This window comes from Ischnura elegans, chromosome 4, assembly GCF_921293095.1.
Source record: "Ischnura elegans chromosome 4, ioIscEleg1.1, whole genome shotgun sequence".
In the NCBI taxonomy this organism is placed as follows: domain Eukaryota; kingdom Metazoa; phylum Arthropoda; class Insecta; order Odonata; family Coenagrionidae; genus Ischnura; species Ischnura elegans.
The window spans coordinates 127,113,264-127,136,664 of record NC_060249.1 but is presented as its reverse complement, the minus strand read 5'-3'; the positions used below and the strand labels follow the sequence as shown (position 1 = coordinate 127,136,664).

Genomic DNA, 23,401 nt, shown 5'->3' with positions numbered 1-23,401 from the left:
CATTTGCATAACTATAGTTGGGAAAGTTTGCCGGTGCACGCTTCGTGGCGCTCTGGCAATTGCCGAATCGTATGGTGGGTATGTTGTCTGTGTCGTCTGGCGTTTCTTGGATGTATTTAATGAGTGTGTTGTGAACGAGGATAAATATTTGTTTAGAGCGTGAAATCGGTAAGTAAGACAAAATTTTTTCATGATTTCATTGCGTTACTGTATCTTTAGAATGTGTCTTCAGGCATTTTGAACGATCCTGATGGCATGTGTTCATAATTCTTTCAGATAGACTGATTCAACCAGTTTCACAATGCAGACGGCTGAAATAATGCAGCAAACGGTTGCGGATATGCTTAAAGGCATAGAAAGGTAATATTGTTATCCAGTGGTAGTTATAATTGATTTGTAACTTATGTTTTCACAGTAAGCAAATACGTGCATCACATTTGTTGCTATACACCTAAGAGTTCTATTCTTCGGGTTCCTGTAATTGATGGTTACTATGTAAGGTAACCGATTAATATTATCAATTAAGTATCTTTCAGGCAATCAAATGTCATATTGGCTTATTTCGTGCCCGTTATGAGCAGTCATGATACCTTCAATTGTGCTGTGGATGGAGGGGAAAACGAAAGTTACCAACAGAAATAGCACTGATAGTCATTAAATTTATTGAGAAATTTGTCACTGAGTAAAGTGAAATTAGATGTTGGCTTGCGAATTTACATGCTTTAGGAAGGATAACCATTTAAAATAATTGGCATTGAAATCTGTCAATTTACATTCACTTAAAGCCCTCTGTTACTCCTAAAAGAAGTAAGAAATAGCAAAAAAAAACAAAAAACATTGAATTACCTGAAATAGATTGACACTTGCTTAAAACCTAATTGTGTGCTGGTTCCAGATGACATTCTGGTTCCTAAGTACTTAAGTATCGCAAAAGGATTCATTCTCCTGATGCTTTCTATATCACTCAAACACTGGTAGATATCACTTCTATTTGCTAACACTGCACTAAAAACAATACAAAAAAATAAAATGAAATTGATGAAGACCCAATACATACAAACATTTCAGTTCTGCTTTAATAGCAATGGTATTCTTGGCTCATCCATGTACTTCAATCATTCTATAATCATTCACTTACCTTTTCTTCAGTTTTTACTTCTTGGGCTTCAACTTATACTTCTTAAAATCTGAGTCAATTCAATTCATTTCCAAAAACGATAGTTTGATTTTTTTCTGCAATTTTTCAGTGTTCTTATAGACCATTTTCACCCACATCGCTTTATCTTTTCCTTGACCTTTCCTGATGATAAACTACGTTCATGTAGCCATTTCCACTGATTCAACTAGAAATAATGGAACATAGATAAACTGATCCCTATCCTTTCATTGACAGCATTGCCATGTCTAATATATACCCATACATCTTCTAGCTGTTGCTTCAGAAAGAAGGTTAATAACTACTGTTGTCAAAAAGTCATTTGGAAGCCTTCCGATTGGGAGACTTGTTCAAGCCTTCCGTAGACACAACTGTATATACAGTTCTAAATATTCGAATCTATCCTTCTATAGGGCTTTGGTTAGTATGCTAGCTCTGTTAAGCCGGTGTCCTTCAGTCAAATTTATATACATACAATGGGGTGCTGTCTCCCATGATGCATCTCATTTGGACCAATAGATGGAAAACAAAGGAAAGACTGTTAATGTAAACAAATATGAAAGCTTCTGATGTTGAGAATTCTGTCTTGGCTGTTCCCTTAGTCCTTCCCTTCTCAGCAAGTTTGAAGGCAGAATAAAATGCTGGTTCATAAGCATGGGACAGTGTATTCCAGCAAGGAAAATGTTATTAATAAACTTGGACATAGTAGTGGTGATGATGTAATGAGTAAGCCACCGTAGTGCTGTAAATGTTCGTTGAAATCTCATTCTTTTATCTCAGAATTGAGCAGTTGCGAAAAGCTCCTTAACCTATTGCCATAGCGATGGAAACGGGTGGCTCCAGTGGTTCACATATAGTCATTTCTTCAGCTGCTCTAGGGAGTCGCATGCCTGACCAATTTTTGCTCAGTTTTAGTTATGCACCACGCGACAAAATCATGAACATGTATTCATAAATATTCATTTAGTTATTATATTATTCATCCAGGAGATAAAAAAGTGATGATGGTGATGATAAAAGTGGCAATTCCTATTTTTCAAAGGCTTGGATGGTTTCATCCAATTGGATGAAAATTTAGAACCTGTCTTATTCTACTGGACCAAACCAAATTTGATACAAGATGATTGAACCAAAAACTACCTAATTGGATACAACTTTGACTGTGGGAGATAGTGTGCGTGTGTTGCATCAAAATTTGATGCAAAAATTTATGTAAAAATATGACTACAGGACTCTAGATGTAGTGCATAATTTATTTAAATATCATCACTCCTTTCACTGATACAGTTATTTTTAATATCCATGTGTTTATACCTTAGTGGAACGTGGGACATTTTACCACCCTTATTGCACTATAGTTAACTATTAGCAAATGTGTGGGGCCAGTACATGAATTATTGACCTCAATTAACAATTTTCTGATCCGTATAGCTTCCTTAGCAGCAGCTGCAGCTCAACTTCTGCGGTGCTTATTGTAGTATGCTTTTGCCTTTTAAACAACCATGTTACTATACCCTTCTTTAAAAAAAAGGAATAACCTGATGTAGATGATTTAGTTTCCAATTCATCAGCGTAGTCACTATCTGATAAGCTCATTGAAGCTGATGCATCCTTATCCCTTCTGTACATACTACCAAAGTTATCTTTTTTAATCAAGTACATATTTATGTTTGTGTTTGACTGCTTCTACATAAGGATGGCTATGATTATGCAAATATTTACTCACACCATTCATTGTATATGTGTGAACTTAAGACCATCGAAAGAAACAATGTGAGAACCAAATGCCTCTTGATAAGGTATTTTTGTGATACCAGACTTCTTTTCATGAACAATATGCGTACATTGATATAGTCCGCCTGCCGAGAGTTGTCCGATGACAGGCAGAAGGGTCTAGTTCAGGGTAAGGGGCAAAGTTGCCCGCTAAGAAAAGGAACCTTTAAAAACTGCCAGCTCATACTCACACTTGAAAGTTTTTTTTCTCTATGTCTTGAACAGTCAGTTTCATTGGTTGAACTAAAATATAGAAATTGCTATAATTCACTGATACTACTTCTTCTGAAGTCTCTGTAGATGTGGAAGAGAATTGTTCAAGTAAGTTCACGTATAATTTATGAATCCTCCTCCTATAATTTTTGGAAGCAGTGTTTAGAAGACACCGTAGTTGTTTTGGAAAAAAATCCACTTAGGACTGCCAGACGTCTTGCATTCACTTATATTTCCTAAATTTTAATCCATTGCATATGGAAAAATTCCCAAAGTAAAGGCTGGGTGCAAACAAGCTGCTAAAATGGCATCATATGCTTTGGGGTCTTTCCACAGGTGAAGAAGAACACAAGCTTGTGTTGTTCCGAACAAAAGCGTCTTTGACCTTCCCATATTTACTTAGGACGTCTATTGTTTTTAATTAAAAAAAATTAAAGCTTAGTGAGTGAATTGATGAGAAGTGGACCACCACATTTGCAATGCAAATTTTAGGGTGGCAGGTTGCATTATCAAGGAAAAGTATGACTTCCCAATTTTTTCCTCTTCATTTCGGCATTGAAAATTTTAAGTCTCTCTTCCATGATTGTAGCCATGTTCCATGCTTTTTAATAATGTCTCCATTTGACCGGTAGCTTCTCAATTTCAATGTGTTTGAAGCATCGTGGTTGAGCTGACTTCCCGATGATAAGAGGCTTAAAGAGGGCTCCACTGCCATATTCCCACAAATGAAAATGGTCAAACACACCTTTGCATGCTTTCCTCCCACAGAATAAAGAATAAGTTAAAATGTAATATAATTCAGAGTTCCCACTCAACCGTGAATAAGTCGTGAATTTTGTCTACCATGAAAAAACCTGGAAATAGCCATGAATCTCATCATACAACCTTAAAAATCTCTCAAACTTATAGAAAAAGAACTACAATTGACAGATCATAAGAAAAAAAAGATATTTAAACCATGTTTCAAGGCCGAGCCACATACAGGCACTGTCCACACACTTATCTCCACAAGTATATTCGAACTGCAATAATTGGTCCTTGTGCCATGACGACACATTGATCTTGAGCCTGTGATTGGAAGACCGGCATACAAAGTGTTCAATAACCCTGGCTAAAAATCAGACACTTTACTTCCCTACCTCCCTGCTCCCTCCATTTAGCCAATAACAACCTTAAGCTTTACCTAAATTTGATATCGATAGGTGACGTCATGAGAAATAGCACTTTCATTGCTACGTGTGAATTCACGGCGCCTGTCGCAGTTGATAAGTTTTTGGTTAACGTGCGGGCGGTGATTGTTACGTCGTCAATATTTCTCCCAAAAATGGCTTATCAACAGACCGTGAATTTGACGGTATTTAGACGGTGAAAACCTGGAAAAAACCATGAATTTTATACTTTAGTTAGAGTGGGAACCCTGATAATTGTTTCCCTTTATACCCTAATTTTGAGAAGTAGAACTCGGAAATGCATACAAGCCTTGCAGTTTTATCCTTTTACGCACAATGTTTTAGACAGCAGAGCCCTGAAAATATTCCAGTTTCATTCCCATTGTAGGTATCACATACTTGATAGTCTTCAATTTTTACTTGAACCATTTTTTACCCCCCTTTGGTTTCCATTTTCACGTTGTTTGAGTCGCCTACAACACTGCTCCGAACAACAAAGTGCCTTGCTCTCAAGATCTCTAGCTATCCATTCGAGGCCTTAAAAATCTAATTTTCCTAAAGAAATTGCAATCTCCTTTTCTTTTTCTTGCACCACTGCACCTGACAAGGGAATATTCCTCTATCTTGCTCACACAAACCATTCCCAAACTAATTCCTTTAATTCTTCATATTTGCAGAGAAGTGTTTTCCTCTTTGAATGTAAAATAAGGCCTAACAGAAACAACCATTATTTTATGATGTGTTGTTTTGCAAACTATTTCTTAGGACCTTTCTCTGTCAAAATCTTTCTTAATTTCGACCTTCTTCTTAATTGCTTCTTATATTTGCGTCTTTCACTTTAACTTTTCTTGTATCTGCTTCATGGAATGCTTTTCTTGTTCAAAGCGCTCGATAAGTCCAGTTTATTTTTCAGTGTCAATACGTTGCCTGGTGTGGTGGAAATCAATCAGCAGTTCCCATTATTCTTAGTGTTCTGTGTTGTAGTCTTACCCTGTCAGCAGCACGTAGGAGAATGATACCTTCTTATTCAGTTGTGAGCTGGGGTGCACAAAATGTTTGCTTATGTAGAAAGAGGAGAGGGTTGTATGAGTTAGAGGAGAGTTAAGTGTGCACACGGTTAAGGAAGAGAAAGAAGGTGACGGAAGGGAAGAGGGGGGGCGAGTGTTGTTGAGCATTTGATGCAATTTACGAGAAACAAAACTGACTGCGGGGCATTAGACACTGGAGGGGGGTTAATGCTAGGTGGCGTGGAAGTGTATTGGTAAAAATTGATACCTTATTGTCCTGAGCACTTTCCACGACGTTATGTCAATGACGTAGACCATAGTCAATGAAGGAGACCTTTGACTGGTTCCATTTTAAGGATCGTTTTCTTGGGATAGGGCATTTCAAAACATGTTAAGGTTTTATTTCCTTACTTTAAAAATTGTCCATGGAATTATTTTTTGTAATTCCACTTAACTGAGATACTCTTGCCCGGGAATCGATTCCATTTCCGCGTTTGACAGTTTCCATTTAACAGAGGGCACCAATATGTACGCGTAAAAACCTATTGCGACCGCCAAGACCAACAATGTTTTCCGGATAAGACAGGTTTTCTGCTTAACTCGGGTACTGCTCAAGGCAGGTTTCACTGTACATGTGTCCTGAAATCTAGTGTTGGTAGAGGAGGTTGGGGGCGGTTTGGAGTTGTATTTAGGGATGGACGGATCCAGGATTTTTTTCAGATCGGATACTTGATTTCTGGTGTCAGATCTTTGGATATTTTCAGATCCAAATGCATTTTTAATGCCTGCTATAAAACAAAGTCACTATTCAAGTTTCTTCTGGGTACATGCAATTAAAGGAATGCCATTTAGATTTGCATGCACATTTTAATATCTCAACTGTTTAAAAATAATTTTTTTAAGCTTTCAAGTTATTTGGCAGTATTCAAAATTTTCTTGCGAGCGTTTCGTCCTAATTTTGTCCCTTCTCATTGCATGCTGGCTTGTTTTTCTCCTGCAAATGCTTCAGTGGTGGTGAGGTGGTTTTTGCATTTCCTCGCAGTGGTTTCAAGCCACATTGCACGCACATGGCATACATTAAGCTTTCTTTATTGCAATAAAAATGTTTCAATGCTATGCAATTTTTTATCGAAAATCATTATATTAAATTTCAACTGTGCAATCTGCAACATAATTGACAATATGACAAAATTGGCTTCACATGTGACGAGGTGTGGGAACAGAATGAGATGACTGCTTCGAGATCTCGAGAAGAAGGAGTGAGTAGCAGAAGGGCGTAAAGGAGAGGTGGAGGGTAAGGAGTCTGATCCCTCCATCTTTCAAGCAACGAGACCACGAGTCAAGGATGAACATATCAGCTCTTGTGACGTCGTTACCTTCAAAGCGAAGCCGGGCGAGCTACGTGATATACAGTGTAACCTCGTTAAAGCGAGTACGGACTATAGCGAGACCCCCACTATTACGAGAGATAGCCGATGCACCGTCAATTCACCCTATAATAAGTGTGTTAAAAAATTCGTTTTTACGAGACCCTTTCGGTGTTGTCTCTCGCCATAGCGAGGGTTTCACCGCCGGGAGACTTTCAGCAACACTCCTTAATCTCTGTAATTGTTAGCGATCTGTTAGAAATGAAGTTAATGGAGTGCTCAGTCTCAAATGTATGAGGTAAACTGTCGTTCGATAAATAAGTAGTTAATTTTGGTGAAAATATTGTGGCATTAGCATTTGCGAATGCTTGATCTTCTTTTGTTCCTCGGGCGGCAGAAAGCAGTCGGCAGCATACCCACACGTCCGTGAGTTGCGTGAATAGAAAGCATTTGATGGCAGTCACCATGGACAAAAAACACCAAACATGTCTAAGCGAGAAAATAAAAATAAAGGAGTAATATGAGAGTGTCGAAATTTATTTATCTTCCTATTCGCTCTGCACAATTAAAAAAAAAAAACAAAAGCGCTCAAGGAAGGTATATTGGCTATTATTTGCTCCACCTCTGGTAAAGCGACAATTCGCTATAGCGAGTGTTTATTAGTGCACCGTGGGGTGTCGTTATATCGAGGTTGCACTGTAATCAGTTGGCGTTTCCAGTCTGTCTCTCCTTGTTTTGAGGGGGCAAATGCGATGCGGTGTATCTTTGAAAATTGTGCTGTTTGGGCAATGTTGAATATTAGCACAGCCTAGTTGGAACTAGAAAACTTAGTGGCAATCAATTAGAGCTGAAAAAAACTAAAATATCGTCTGAAATGCATCGTGTTTGGTTTCATTCTTTCTTAAATCTCATGCATGTATTCCAATTGCCTGAGACATCTTTGGGCCTAAAAAGTCTCTCAACTGGCATTTGTCCCCCAGAAATGGAGAATTGAACCAGGTACGCAGAAATAGGTCTGTTGGTGAGACAGAGTAGGCATGAAGCACGCTTTGATTGTTCTCATGTAACTTTATATTTTCCTTCGAAGACAATGGTTTATGGTCTTTGTGGTCTCGGAAACGGAAAAAAAATCAGAGGCACGGGCTGATGGGGGACCAAGGGTGGTTTTCTGAAAACAGCGACGTAGTTACTCTTGACGTGGTTATTATCCTACTTAATATATTAACCTCAAATATCTTTCATTTCTGCCATTTGGTGTCTAGGATATCGCACCAAGAGTGAGCGAGCTCCATCCGAGGCAGACATTATGCGGTTGCACACGCGGGTTGCATGCTAGAGTGGGGCGAAAAAACTCATTTCATTATTTCGAAGTTGTAATAGTGCTGAAAAGTTGTGAATTGTATGGACTAAGCGAAATGAAAAAATAATCAAAAATGGTTGTACTTGTTCACATCTTCTGAACGCGCATGGACCCTAAAGGTTGACAAAATATGAAAAAACTTCATGTTTGCGATTATTTTTTACTTTTTGAATTGGATGTTTTCGCAATACAATAGTTTGTAAGGTGTTCAAACATAACCTTTAAATATGGAGCCTATGGAGAATAAATCTACTACGGTCGTTTTGGCAACAAACAGGGATAAATAGTTTTAGCCTGATGGTCCTCGCCTGTGGTTAAATAAGATTTAGAATATGGGTTGTCTACCCCTTGAGACATCGTGAAAGGTGAAGAAATATCTAGATGTGATGAAATGCTACGAAAAATATTATCTAAGCCTGTCTAGAAAAGAAATGTGCGAAATGGTGAGAGTGCAACATAAAATGCTACGGAACGCCAGTCTATAGAAGAAAATTAGGAAATAGTGAGGAAATGCAACAGAAAATCTTATGGAATGGCTGTCTAGAAATGAAGGCACTACCAAATGCCAAATGAGATTGACCACGAGAAAATAATATGAACACTAGCAACGTATCCCATCATCATCATCACTGGTCATCCTAGGATTGGTTTGACGCAGCTCTCCACGCTGTTCTCCTATCAGCTAATCTTTTCTCACCTACGTATTTCTTCTCTTTCACATCTCTCTTTACTTGTTCCATATATTTTGTTCGAGGTCTTCCTTTTCCATTCTTGCCTTCCACTTGCCCTTCGACGATTGTCTTCATCAGGCCATCATGTCTCAAGATGTGGCCTATTAGGTTGTTCCGTCTTCTTGTTAAGGTTTTCATGGGGGTTCTCTTCTCTCCTACTCTTCTTAGGACCTACTCCTCGTTACTAACTCGGTCAATCCATTTGATCTTCATCATTCTTATGTAGCACCACATTTGGAAGGCCTCTATCCTTGCTTTCTCCGCTGCTGTCATTGTCCATGCCTCACTTCCGTATAGGAGCATACTCCAAATGTAGATTCTTATAAATTGTTTCTTTACTTCTATATTTAAGTTTCCCGCTGTATGCGGGTCTCTCTTTTGGTGGAATGCTCTCTTCGCCTGGGCTATTCTGCTGATAATTTCTTTCTTGCTTCTACCGTCACTAGTTATCTTGCTTCCCAAATAACCGAATTCATCCACCTCTATCAGTTTTTGCTTCCCTATGTTAATGTTAGTCTTGACTTCTTCTTTTCTGGTGCATACTAATATCTTGGTTTTCTTTGTGCTTATTTTCAGTTGATATTCACCCATTACCCTACCCATATTAACCAGAATATTTTTCAAATCCTTCTCTGTTTCTGCTATAAGGCTATGTCATCTGCAAATCTTAGCATGCTAATTTTTTCTCCATGGATATTCACTCCCAATGCCTTTTCTTTGATTTCATTAATGGCTTTCTCAATGTAAACGTTGAAAATTATGGGTGACAATGTACAGCCTTGTCGCACTCCTTTCCTAATTCTTGCTTCTTCACAGCTGGGCCCTGATTTTATCACCGCTACTTGGTTTTTGTATAAACTGTGAATGATTCTTCTGTCATTGTAAAGAACCCCAATTTCCTTTAGGATTCCAAGCATTGTGCTCCTATCCACGTTGTCAAATGCCTTCTCTAAGTCCATGAACATAACGAATGTTGGCCTGTTCTTTTCCATTCTCTTCTCTATGAGCATTCTTAGGGCCAATATTGCTTCCCTTGTGCCTTTGTTTTTTCTGAATCCAAATTGGTCCTCATCCAAGAACTCTTCTGCTCTTCATTCTATTCTTCTATAGATGATCCTTGTCAGTATCTTTGATGCATGTGTCGTAAGGCTTATGGTCCTAGAATCTTCGCACTTCTCCACTCTGTTCTTCTTAGGAATAGGGATTATAATTTTCCTCTCGAAGTCCTTTGGTATCTCACCTGTAGAATACTTTTCACTAATGATTTTGTATAGCTGGTTCAACATCTTCTCTCCTGCATTTTTAATTAGCTCTGTGGGAATATCATCAATAACAGATGCTTTATTTATCCTAAGGTCTCTTACAGCCACATCAAATTCTGATCTTAAAATTGGGGCTCCCATGTCATCGGCATCCACTTCCCTCTCGTTTTCGATATCATTCGTTCTTAGGCTGTTTCCTTGTACAAATATTCCAGATATTCCTTCCATCTCTTCCCTTTGTCTTCCTTTTCAATCATTAGTTCTCCTTTTTTGTCCCTGAGGGTATTACATCTATAGTGGTTCTTTCCTTATAGTGGTTCCTCACTATCCTATAGGCGGCCTCTACTTTTCCATGTTTAAGATTGTTTTGTACGTCTTCACAAATATTTTTCATCCCCGTATCTCTAGCCTTCCGCGCTTTACGACATATTTTGTTCCTTATTCTCTTGTAGCAATTCTGTCCTTCCTCTGTTTTCGCAGCCTTGTATTTTCTTCTTTCTTCAATGAGACCTAATACTTCCTGGGTGATCCATGGTTTTTTCACAACGACTCATCTTTTACCAAGAACTTCCTCAGCTGCTGCCTGCAGACCACTTCTAATGGTTTTCCAAACTCTCTTCCACTGGTTTATTGGTCGTATCCTCCCCTATTCTCTTTTCTATAGCTTCTTTAAAAGCCAGTTGTGACTGAACCTCCTTCAATTTTTCAACCTGCCATATGTTTTTCATGGCTTTCTTCAATTTTTAAAATTTAAGGTGGCATTTCATCATAACTATCTAACTAACATAACTAAGTTATGGTCACTATCAATATCGGCCCCTGGATAACTTTTGTAGTGGTTCACCTGGTTCTTGAATCTTTGTTTCACTAGAATGTAGTCGATTTGGAATCTTCTAAGGTCTCCTGGCATCCTCCACGTGTATCTTCTTCGCAGGGGATTTTTGAATAAAGTGTTGGCAACCACTTGCCTGTGCTCAGTGCAGAATTCAAGTAGCCTTTCTCCTCTTTCATTTCGGTTACCTAACCCATATTTCCCAGTTATTATTCCGTCTTGACCTTGGCCGACGACGGCGTTCCAGTCACCTAAAATAATAAGATTTTCTTCCCCTCTTACCTGCTTGATAACTTCCGCTATATGTTGGAGGACATCCTCTACTTCTTCATCTTCATAATCTGACATAGGCATGTAAACCTGCACCACTACAGTAGCTACGGGTTTAGTATCTATCTTGACCATCACTATCCTTTCATTAAACTGCAGGTAGCTTTTAACACGCATCCCGGCGCTCTTTCTAAGCATTATGCCTAATCCAGCATTACCATTTAGCGATCCTGTGTGTATCATTCTGTAGCTTCCACTCCAAAAGTCACCTTCTTGGGGCCACTTCATTTTGCTGATGTCTAATACGTCGAGGTTTATTCTTCCCATCTCCACCTTCAAGTTCTCTAGCCTACCGCAGGTATGAAGTGATCTAACGTTCCATGTTCCTATCCTTAACATTCTATCACCTTTGACAGATGTACCCTCTCAAGTAGTCCCCGCCCGGAGATATCTAGATATCTAGTCCCCGCCCGGAGATGGGGGACTAGTTTACCTCCGGAATATTTTATCCGAGAGAATTCCATCATGTTATTATATAAATTGAGTGGAGTAGCTGTGACTCCTCGGGATGATAATGTGGTGGTTTCCCCTTGCCTTCCACATCGCAGTACTACAGCCGTTAAAGTAAATGTTACCATGCCCGTAGTGAAATGTGTGTCGCTGTACTGACCAGTATGGTCTGCACCTTCGCACATGTGAAGAAGAGCTGCTGCCCTCTCCCTCAGGTGATGAGATGCATAATTATTGGCAGCCCCCAGTCGCCAAGTCACGGTATCTTCACAGGTTTTGGTATCATTTAAATGGTCTACCTTACCCAAGGGTAGCCCAATACCCCCTCAGAATACCGCCGCTTTTTGTACACGACTGCTTATTCGACAAGAGAACTCGCTTATCTTGCAGCTAACCTCTATATCTAAAGGTCGACCCACCATCCGCAACCCGGTGGACGCACTCGGTGGCTTTAAGCTCAGCAGTGAGAACGTATCCCACACTAACCAAAGGAAGGACTCGATAGAACTTTTAAAAAGTCACAAAGAATTTTATGGTTTTACGATGAGTGAGAATGATCAACAAATATTGAGTGTATGCAACCCGCGTGCCACCCAAAATGTCTGTCTGGGGAGGCCTTCTTTATGCCTTTTCATTTGACATTCACAGTATCTTTTTCTTAATGCCTTTCTATGTTTTTAATCTGCAGGTTCAACCCAGAAAATCTTCCTACCTTGGAGGAGTATGTTGAAATACAAGTCCGGGAAAATGCATATGACCTGGAAGCTAATCTTGCTGTCTTGAAGCTGTATCAATTGGATCCAATGAAATTTAGCACAGAAATCACTAGTCAAATTCTCATCAAAGCTTTGACTAATTTTCCTCACACTGATTTTGTTCTATGCAAGTGCCTTCTCAATGAGAAAAATGTAAGTTCCTTTGTATAATTCATGCCAGAGTCGCTGACTATTTCATCATCAACATTCATTATTGTCAATTTCATTTGCAGCTGCAGGAACCTGAAATTGCCCACATTAATTTCTTGGCTGACATTCTGGAGAGGTGCAACTTTCAGCAGTTCTGGGCTGCTGTGCGCTCATCCCCAGAGGTCGTTGCTCCCGTGCTCGGCTTCCATGACTCAATTCGCAAATTTGTTTGTCATGTTGTGGGCATTACCTACCAAACAATTGAAGCTGCCACCCTTGCTGCCCTCCTCGGGGGCGTCGATGGTGAGTTGTAGTACCACTGTATGTATGTATGCATGTATGCTAGAGATGGGTCGAATAGCAGATTTCTTGAATTCAAATATTAAATCATTGCTCAAATATTCGAATACCGCGAATACCAGAATTGCACAAAGCATATTAAGCGTATGTTTTTTCTTCTATTTCACTTGATGAATGTATAAATAAATAGGTAGATAATCAAATACATTTTTAAAATAAACTTTTTTATTTTGAATAAATTCCCCACATTCATTGTTCTTGCTTTACATCAGCTATTTTCTGTTTCAATTTTCCTAAGGTACAGTGGAACCTCGTTAAAGCGAGTACGGGCTATTGCGAGACCCCTGCCAGTAGAGAGAGATAGCCGTTGCACCGCCAATTGACCCTATAATAAGCATGTAAAAAAAATTCGTTTTTACGAGACCCTTTTGGTGTTGGCACTCGCCATAGCGAGAGTTTTGCCAGAGAGGTCGCCGGAAAACCTTCACCAAGAGTCCCTTATCTCTGTTATTTCTTGTGATCTGTTAGAAATGAAGTTAACGTGGAGTGCTCAGTCTCAAATTCATGTAGTAAACTGTCGTTCGATAAATAAGTAGTTCATTTTGGTGAAAATATTGATATATATGATAGAAAAAGTCTTCCAAGGCAGGAACGTTATACAACCTTCCACCGTTTTCGACTGCAGAAACAAATGCAATACGTTATTTCACTTAACTGCCGCTTAACGTACGGGAACATTAAACATACACCAATGGAAACATTTGAAGCATTAAATAACCGCGATACAGTTTTATAAGTTAAGTTTTGAATTTTCTGTGGAAAATACCAAAATAATAGAATGATTACGTGAATGCACTAATTAACTGCATAGAAAAATGGCTTCGTCGGTTGTGCATTGTCATAATGATTCACAAAACAATGCTTAGCATGATTTTTATTCAGTACGGTGCTTATATATTGTTTGAATAGTTAGTCGTTGTTTGAGTTAGGAAATTAAGTGATGCAAAAAAACATCACCTTTCGTTTGGATTTGTGCTTACGTTTATGAGATATAATTTATCTGTCGCCGCACCACTCCTGTTCCTGTATTACTGTTCGCAACAGGAATATTGGCTATTATTTGCTCCACCTCCGGTAAAGCAACAGTTCGCTATAGCAAGTGTTTATTGGAGCACCGTGGGATCTCGTTTTATCGAGGTTGAACTGTATCTGTTTTTGTTGGGTGACTTTGTTTAGACAGACTTGTCATCTCCAAAGCCAACTAAATTTTTATCATCTCAACTTTATTTGAATCTTGGAAATCACTGATTTTGAATCGTACATCAAGAATTGTGGTGAAAGTGAATTATTGTTCTTTTTCCAGAAATTCATACCAACTTTTACTGGAAAACAGCAAATCATTGATGAAACCTTGTAGATAACTATGCGAAAACTTTTTAATAGTATCTAGGAAATTAATAATTTTATTTACAACGGGGATAACTTAGGAAACTGAGACTGTACTTCAACTAGCAAGAAAAATGCTCCTTCAAAAACATCCAGAACATCAATCAATAGCTTAATAGCATCGCATTCTGGTGGAGTTATGTCTAGATTAAACTCAGGTTAGAGGCATATAATGTTATGGCTTGCTTCTGTTCCGGAAGATGCCTCACCATTTTAGAAAGGGAGTACATACCATCTTGTGGGTTCATCCTGGATGAGCATGGATTGAGAAGTGGTGAAAATAATTTTTTGAATGTTGGTGTATTGATGCATTCAGCCAGGAGCCTGCGCATATGCCATTTTTTACTATTATTTTAATGAAAATTTCAATCCTTTATCAACTTTGACGTGTTATTGCATATCCTATGCCCATGCATGTTGGGAGAATAAGGGATGGATGGCAACTGTTGTAGTGGAGGTATTGCTGCTTGTTAGTAGCTTTGATGTGAACCATTTTCTTGAATTTGTTATTTTTAGAAAGGTGTATGTCCACATATAAGAAAGTGTTGGAGTTAAAAGAAGTGAAAGAAACGAAGGCAGAAGAGTTGAGTGAAAAGACAAGGGAGTTAAGAGAGTTGATGTCATGAGACCAGAGAAGAAAAACGTTGTCAATGTATCGAAGCCAAAGAAGAGGTTTTAGAGGGTAATTTGTTAAGAAATTTTCTTTGAACGGGCCTAGGAAAAGAATGGCTTAAGGAGGGCTAAAACTACTTCCCATTGCACAGCAGGACACTTGGAGATAGTAGTTTTTATTAAAAGAGAAGGCATTGTGGGTGAGAATAAAATGGGAAAGATCAAGAAGAAAGTCAGTGGTAAGGTTTTGAGGTGTGGGTCGTAGTGAAAGATAGTGGTGGAAATCAGTGAGACCCTCAGAATGAGGGATTGAGGTATACAGTGAGGTTACATCAATGGTGGCCATGATTATGGGATGATTGGGGGGGAGGGAAATGGAGTTGAACGAGAAATTAATGATAAAAAAATTAGAAAAATTATTAGCGAATAAAGCATACCCAAGGACATCAGTATGGATATACATAACTGACACATGAATTGATCAAGTAGAACGGCTATCATTGCCAAAGGTGACCTTTTTTTTTAAAGTTTTACCCTTAAAGTATCATTCATATAGCTTGAACAGTTATAATGATACAGTTTGTTTTCGTCACCCTTGGTTATACAGAAAAAGATTATGCAATTTGAAAATTCACCAAAAAATAACATTAACATAAGATAAATACATATTTTCGTTGAATTTTACCCGGCAGATTTCTTCATAACTTTGCATTTACATGAAGCACTGCATTAAAATTCAGAAAAAGTAAATTCTTTGAAACCGTTACCATCAATTCTCCAGCGAAAAAAAAAAAAATGGCGCACACTTCCCAATTTTTCCGGACCGACCTTTGCTTTTACTTAACTATTCTTGAAATATGGATGCTATAAGGGTCATTTCTCTTACCTATGAAAGCTGTTTAATGCAATCATGTTTTTCTGTCATTTTTTAAGTGGATATTTACCCAGACGGCACAGAACCCTCCGTATCTAATTCGTATGTACATAGTACCCATTGACTACGGGGATACTATGCCGCTCCGTCGCTTTTCGTCAATGGATAATTTCCATTCGCGGCCTGTCGACGAAGCGCGTACGCAGCATGTGAATGTCCGCTATGAAGCACGTACGATAGGATACGAAGCACGCAGGAACACAGCACTCAGGCTAATCTCAATCGATTAGGTCGAAAATTAGATATATCGTAACTCGCACGATCGAAAAATGTATCGAACGCAACACAATCGATAGCTACCGACCGTAGCGAGAACCTTAATACGAATCATTATGAATTGTAAGTTCTCAACAGGTAAATAATACTATATCATGGTATTTAGAATTCATGATACAGTATTATTTACCTATTGAGAACTTACAAAACTTATTCGGCCACTTAAATAACTGCGAAAAATGAGATTCTCAAGGCTAATTCACGCATCCTCAGCATCCAGCATTCTTAAGTGGCTCGTACTTACTTGGAAACCTTGAGATGTTAATAAGAGTAAATTCTTATTAATTTTGACACTAAATAAGACATCACATAGCCCACGAGCATTAAAAAGCTTACCCTAAAGCCTGACGAAATAAAATTTTAAATAAAAATTGCAGATGAAACAGGATTGCTGACACATCTGCTATTAGTATGATCGAATTCATCAAAATGCAAGCAAAAATTAACGTATAGTTCAGTCTCAGCTACTAAAACTTACCCATATCAGGCGCTAAAGTATTTGAAAAATTATTTGGGATGAGTAAAAGTCTCTAGGTCACTGCAGTAAATGTATCAACCTATTAAAAATATGAAAGTCCTGCCAAATCACCAGCATAAACACTTGTAAAATAAAACATGGTATCTCTTAGATCACACCTCCGATTTTATACTTACTTTGCATGAAGTTACCACCACAAGAAATTTTAAAGAGGCAGGAAAGAAAAAACCCACAGAAATACAATACATATATTATGTATTTTCTATTGTCAACCACAATAATATTTCCAATTTTCTCTTCTATTCCACATCTAATTTAGCGAAACAATTACTCTTATTCTCTTTCGAATAAAAAATTATTTAAAAGAGGACTGGTCGATACATAAAAACTATCTTCAATACTTTCTCCGATGAACGTCCACTATGACAGCATCAACTTGCACAAATCAAATCCACATCCACAAATATGTCACTTCTGCCACAATGTCTGTCTTCTTGGCGACAGGTAACAGTGAAGCAATGGCACCTTCCTCCAATCTGGGCACCTTCAATTCAGCAAGAATTTTCTCCTCGTCTTCTCGTCCAAGGCCACAGATTATTTTCTGATATAACAAGGTGCGATGTGAAGCTCACACACCTAAAATTAATAAATAATAAAATACCATGTAACTTATTAGGTCAAATCATTTCCAATTTTTGGTATTTCTGCATGAGAAATCAAATTACTAGGCTCGTAAATATAGTAAATATTTGTATGCCTGATATTTTTATTGTTTTAAACTATAGCATAAGATAATTTGAAATGATGAAAGCCGACGTGTAATACACCATAGGGCAAGCTAAGAAGCAATATTCGATCCTATAAACTTGGCAGCTTATTCCTAGTTTCTCCTTTAACCACACGTTTACCGAATGAATTAATACAAAAAAGACAACTAAAATGCAAGAATTTTCAAAAGAATTGCTGCTACAATATTTTGAATCACCATTTTTAGTACTGAATAGTACTATAGTACTTCAGCACTGAATAGTTCGGGATGTTGATGCATCAACATCCCGAAGCCACTTCTAACTTAAAATTACATCCAAAAAATTACAGCGAGAGAGAGTACATACCTCACAGTTTTTCGTAGGGGTGAAATGTTTTCTTCTTATCGCCCAAATGCACTTCTTCTTCAACTCAGGATCTTTTGGAAAGCTAAAAACTTGAACCATGTCCCGGAGATTCCATTACATCCCGACAATACACACACGAAAGGCATTTTTAACAAAAATATCTCACAAACACGTTTCTGAAGCCCAGTGAATGAAATTAAAGAATAAGGGAAACTTCACCATTACCAGACACTCTATTTTTCACAAACTTAACCACAAAAATCCCTGAAATGTGGTGAGACGTGACGTAAACGATGCGATCTCCAACGGCTTGTGCCAGCTTGTGAAGGCATGTGATCTTTCTAGGAGGATATGGCACGATGGCACCACCCGCGAAAGAAAATAGTCCCAGACCGAATACAGTTTTATCGATGAGATACAATTTTATCAATGCATATGAATTTGCCAGTCCTCTTGCATCTTTTTTCGTCATTAAAGGAAATAAAGAAACAAAACCTTTTGAGTAAATTCCTAAGCGCGATTTTTGTATCTTGATGGTCCACCCTCGTATTCAGGTACGAAAACTTCCTGTGCCGTCTGGGTACGTGCAGCATTACAAAAATTCGTAGATTTTACAGAAAAAATTCATTCGTTCCTTTGCCTAGTTTTGTGGGTTAATCTAATAATGAAAACGATTATTATATGTGCTGACAATATCTTCTATTACATGTTGGTAACAGATTGTCTTCATTGCCCTTGGTTACAGAGATAAAAATTAAACAATTCCAGAAATCATATAAATATCGATTTATTTAAGATTCACACACCATTTCATGCACTTTCTCCTGACTGATTTCTTACGTAGTTTGCACTTACATTAAGAACTGCATTACAGTTCGGAAAAAGTAAACTTTAGCCGTGGGGAGCCTCCCTTCCCACCTGGCCCTGGGGAACTTCGGAACAGAGCTTTGAAGTCGTTACGAGTAGTGCCGGATGTGGCAGGCTATCCATCCCCTGGGCCAGCGAAGCTGTTGCAAGGAGTGTACCGGCGTAGTCGGTCATGGTGCAGCCAAGGGTCCACTTCCCTCCCCTCTGCACAAGCACTTTGCGGTCAGATTACTAGTATGAAAATTCTTTTTACACCCACAAAATTAGACGGATGCTTAAATGATGTCAGAAATGCATAGTGTTTGGTCTTATTCTTCCTATAGTCTAATGCTCATTATTAATATTTCATTCTGATAAAGTTACAATTCCGATTGCCTAAAGTCATTGTTACACATGTAGCAGGTGACTCATGTATGTAGCAGTTGGCCTCCAGAAATGGGGAACACTGAAGTCAGCAGGCTGAAAAATATCAGTGTGCAAGAAAGGGGGAGGAGTGAAACATGCTTCAATTGTTCTAGTGTAACTTGATATTTTATGTTGAAGCTAACGATTTGTGTATTCTGTGACATGAACCTCGTGGAAGCCATGATCTGGGGCCTTTATGGTGGTCTCGGAGAGGAGGAATATATCATGAGGGATGGGCCGAGGGTTGTTGGGAGGAAGAAATTGGATTTTTGGGAAATGTGCGACGTAGTTACTATACTGCAGTGTTGAGCTATATCCCATGGGTAGTTCCATCTCTAGAGAAAGATCCACAATATATGTGCCTGTCATATTTAGTCTTAATGTGTACCACATTGAAAGGAACAAACTCATTCTATCTTTGAAGTTGGATTTATCATTCTTTGATTGCTGGTAGGCAATAATTTGTTTAACTTCTTCAAATCCATGGAGAAAATGTAGAGAAAGCGTGAATACTTTATATTCCAAATCAAAATATTGGACTGTGTTCCTGCGTAGGATATGCGTGTGTAATTATAAGAGCTGAAAATTTACAAATTGGATTTGTGTAAAATAAGATGAATGGGTTGATTCATAGATTTTTTGTGATTTTATGTTTTTATTGTCCCCTCCTTCATTGGGTACATTTGTTTTCTTCCAGATCAAACTCTGAGGATGTGGATGAAAAAGTATGGCTGGAAAGACATTGGAAACAATATGATATTCATCGCCAATCAGGAAGACAACATAAAAACTAAGAACATAACTGAAAAAATTGATTTTGACAGTGTAAGTCCAATTATGGCTGCTTCCCTTTAAGCCAGTAAGCCTCACTCTTGTGTGTTTGTATATCTTGGTTGTCTATTAAATTTAATTTTTACACAGAGTCGTATTTATTTAATCCCATTGTGTGAATGTGTTATACACAGCTTATTTTGGCGTAGTATCATGCAGTAGTTATTCTTCCATACGGCTTTAGGTCCAGTTGTCTCTGCGCTTGATTTTTGACGTGATAGTCAAGAGGTGCTCAGGATGTAGATACTATGAGATATCACATGTTAGATGACTTATGGAAACAGCATGTCTGTCTCCTCACAGCAGATAGTGGATAGGTGTTCGCTCGGTCCTCTACATTGCCCCCCCTGGAGTAGAATCTCTTTTCTGCATGGAGTGTGGTGGCCTCTCAGAAGAGAATGCTTTGCTGGCACTTATCCCTTGCATCCAGTGCTTGGATGCTCTTTAAGTCTGCGTAGTGTACTTGAAGTGACAACTGGTGCACGCATAATATCTGGAGGCATGAGAAATTCTCTTCACTTTAAATTGGATTGCCATCTCTTTTACAGGTTTTCTTTATGTCATGGTCGTGTCTTGTGTTCATAATTAGGGCCTCCTTTGATTCAAATTATCTACCATGCTACCTTTGATTGGCTCTGGTTTATTGGATGGGAGGGGGGGGGTCTGCATTGTGAGCCGTCCCAGTTGCTGACTCGAATTGTGGATCGGCTGGATTTCCCTCGTGGTTTACACCTTCCTTCAACATTGTGTCAGAGTGTTGGAAGGACCCCCTCTCCTCTGAAAATTCCCATTGAGAGATAGCTGCCGACAAATTACGAGAGGCGTGAGGCTAATGGAGATTGAGGGACTATACAGAAAATGAAATACCATGGTGGTAGAGGTCTTGAACTCTAATCTTCAAATGGGAAAGCCATTTTAGGGATGTGAGGATGGTAAATTATTATTGTGACAATGAATTTACCTTGGCATAAGGACTACTGGTCATGGATATGTGGCTAGTATGTGATGAATTTGCCTTGTTATGCCATGAGTTCCCTAACTTTTTCCCCCATATTTTGAAGCAAGAGTTAGCTTAGTCTAAGGTGCCAATATAAGCAGGTCAAGAAAAGGAGGACAAGTTCAGTAGATACCACATTGTATGATAGCTGTAGGTAAAGACCATAAATATCTGGAGTTTGGGTGGCTGCTTCAGTGAGTTTGCTTAATCTTCCCTTATATATACAAAGGGTCCATTCTTATATTGCCATTGGTGCCTCGATCCTTAAGGTTGAGTCCACTATTAGATATAATTAATGCTGATCCATATTCTGCTTAAGATTCCCTGATTTACCTGAAAAGCCCATCATCTGACTATTCAGCCCATCTCATCATATAGATAATTCATGCAGTTCTCTCATCCCATGTATGATGAGTCTGATTGAGTATCTATTCCAAGTACAACCTTGTGGTTAAAAGCAATCAGATAGTGCAGAGAAGCTTGGGAAGATTCATCCTTTCAGTGACTCTGTTTTACCCGGAGACATTTTGACCAGTCCTCAAAAAGTTACCATTCGGCAGTGGAGTTCACCAAGCTAGAGGATTTGCAGGAGTTACCCGAGGAACAAATAAACGTATGGAAGCACCTTCCATAAGACCTGAGTGAGGCATTTTCTCATTGACATGAGTCTTTTTATTTGTGTTTCATTCTTTCTCCCAGGTAAACCAAGGATTCTTAGTGTGCCCAGTTTTTTTAATTTTCTGCTGCCAATGTTTGATTTTTTTCCAAATACACACGTCTCCCTCTCAGGTTTTGAGTTTATCAGTTGTATACATATATGTATAATATGCTGCAAAATTTTCCCTGTAAATAAATTGTGGACACATAAATTTGGAGTGGTAGAGAGAACCTAAGAGAACCATTATTTATGAATGCACAATCCTGTTTATGACCATATTGAAATAGATCGTACAGCTATATTAGCTTCCGAACAGCATTGTTGGCTGACTGCATGTAAGAGATAATACTATGGAGTGTTTTCATTCATGGTTCAATTCAACCATTCATCTCCAAGCTCATGTGATACCTTTGCTTGTGAAGGATTGAAAGCATTTGCCTGTGATTTGCAAAGGAGAGGAAATTTGTGTCAGGAAAAGAGAAACGTGTAAACTCTGAGAAAGCACATCCAGTTTAGTCTGCAACATGCCCCACATTTGTTGAAGATGCATAATGCAGGGAAGATAAAACAATGAGGAAATGACTGTGAGCATGGGCGTACCCAGCGAGGGGCAGCTGCCCCCTCCCCCCCCCCCCCCCCCAGAAGCAAAAATCGCTTTAAAAAAAAGTCTTTAAGCAAAATCAGTGCTGATTTGAAACAAAAGCATTCAGCAAATTTCCTTTAAACCCGCGAAAAATGATCTGTATTAGTACAAGATATGTAACTAAATAAAACTATTTTTTCAATGAAATAATCTCATAAACTAATATCACAACTTGGTTTGCCCCCCCCCTAGACCATGGCTTGCCCCCCCTAGTTATGTATTATCCTAAGTATGCCCTTGACTGTGAGGCCAAGAAGGAGTTGAGAACTGTTCACTAAGTATTCTCAGGACCTTGTTGCAGTCCACACAATCATCCTGACCATTTGTATTTGGCCTTTACCCCATATACCACCTTGCAAACTCAAACTCAAGTCAAACTATTGATTCAATCAATATTAAAAATTGTGCCATGGCTACAGAGAGGAGTTATTCTTTAGGGGTGAACTCTCCTTCATCCTGCATGGTTGTAAAATTCTTCTTTTTAATTCGTATGCATGAACCCGATCTCAAGAAGGATGACTCAGCAGAGGTTATTATGTTCACCAATCATTCCTAAGTAGCCAAGCACTTTAAATGCTCAACAAAACCTCTAAAAGAGGGGAAAGGTCATGTCAAAATTAACAAATTCTTCAGGGATTCTTTGGATATAACCAGAGCAGTAAGAAAACGGTACCTATGTCAGTTGTGAGGTTACAAAATGGAAGTAGTTTACTTATCTCTGGAAACAAAGTAAATCATACTCTAATTTACAGGAGTGGAATTGAATTAACTCTAATTAAGTGCTACAGAAGAATGATGAAGATCAAATGGATCGACCAAGTTAGTAACGAGGAAGTCCCAAGGAGAATAGGAGAGAAGAGAAGCCTCATGAAGACAATCGTCGAGGGACAAGTGGGAGGCAAGAACGGTAAAGGAAGACCTCGAACAAAATATATGGAACAAGTAAAGAGGGATGTGAAAGAGAAGAAATACATAGGTGTGAAAAGATTAGCTGATAGAACTGAGTAGAGAGCTGCGTCAAACCAATCCTAGGATTGTTGACCAATGATGATGGTGGGATTAACAATTTAAGGTACAACAACCTCATCATGCAATCATATTACACCAAGAATTACTACCAGTTCTTGAAACCCTTGTCGAGGTAAAGACTTAAAAAATGTGCCAGGAAGCATACTCTCTGACAGTTAATGTTTAACTAAATCATACTAGAGTAAACAAGGCAACTTGCACTCATGGTAAAAAAATTTCAATATGCTTTGTACTCTTGTGGGTGTCAGCAATTTT

General features: G+C 38.6%; 1 protein-coding gene across 2 annotated transcripts; it reads left to right on the top strand.

Annotated features, from left to right (window-relative positions):
* Window positions 1-2: 2 nt before the first annotated feature.
* LOC124158028 (eukaryotic translation initiation factor 3 subunit K) lies at window positions 3-19,910 on the top strand. Of its 2 annotated transcripts, none has more exons than XM_046533173.1 (5): window positions 3-168; window positions 277-360; window positions 12,339-12,558; window positions 12,639-12,858; window positions 19,686-19,910. In XM_046533173.1, exons 2-5 carry the CDS (start codon window positions 302-304, stop codon window positions 19,841-19,843), a joined length of 657 nt encoding a protein of 218 aa, XP_046389129.1. In that variant the 5' UTR covers window positions 3-168; window positions 277-301; the 3' UTR covers window positions 19,844-19,910. The 2 variants fall into 2 exon arrangements, with proteins under 2 accessions (XP_046389129.1, XP_046389130.1); XM_046533174.1 differs by having other exon boundaries at window positions 59-168; window positions 281-360.
* The last annotated feature ends 3,491 nt before the right edge of the window (window positions 19,911-23,401 follow it).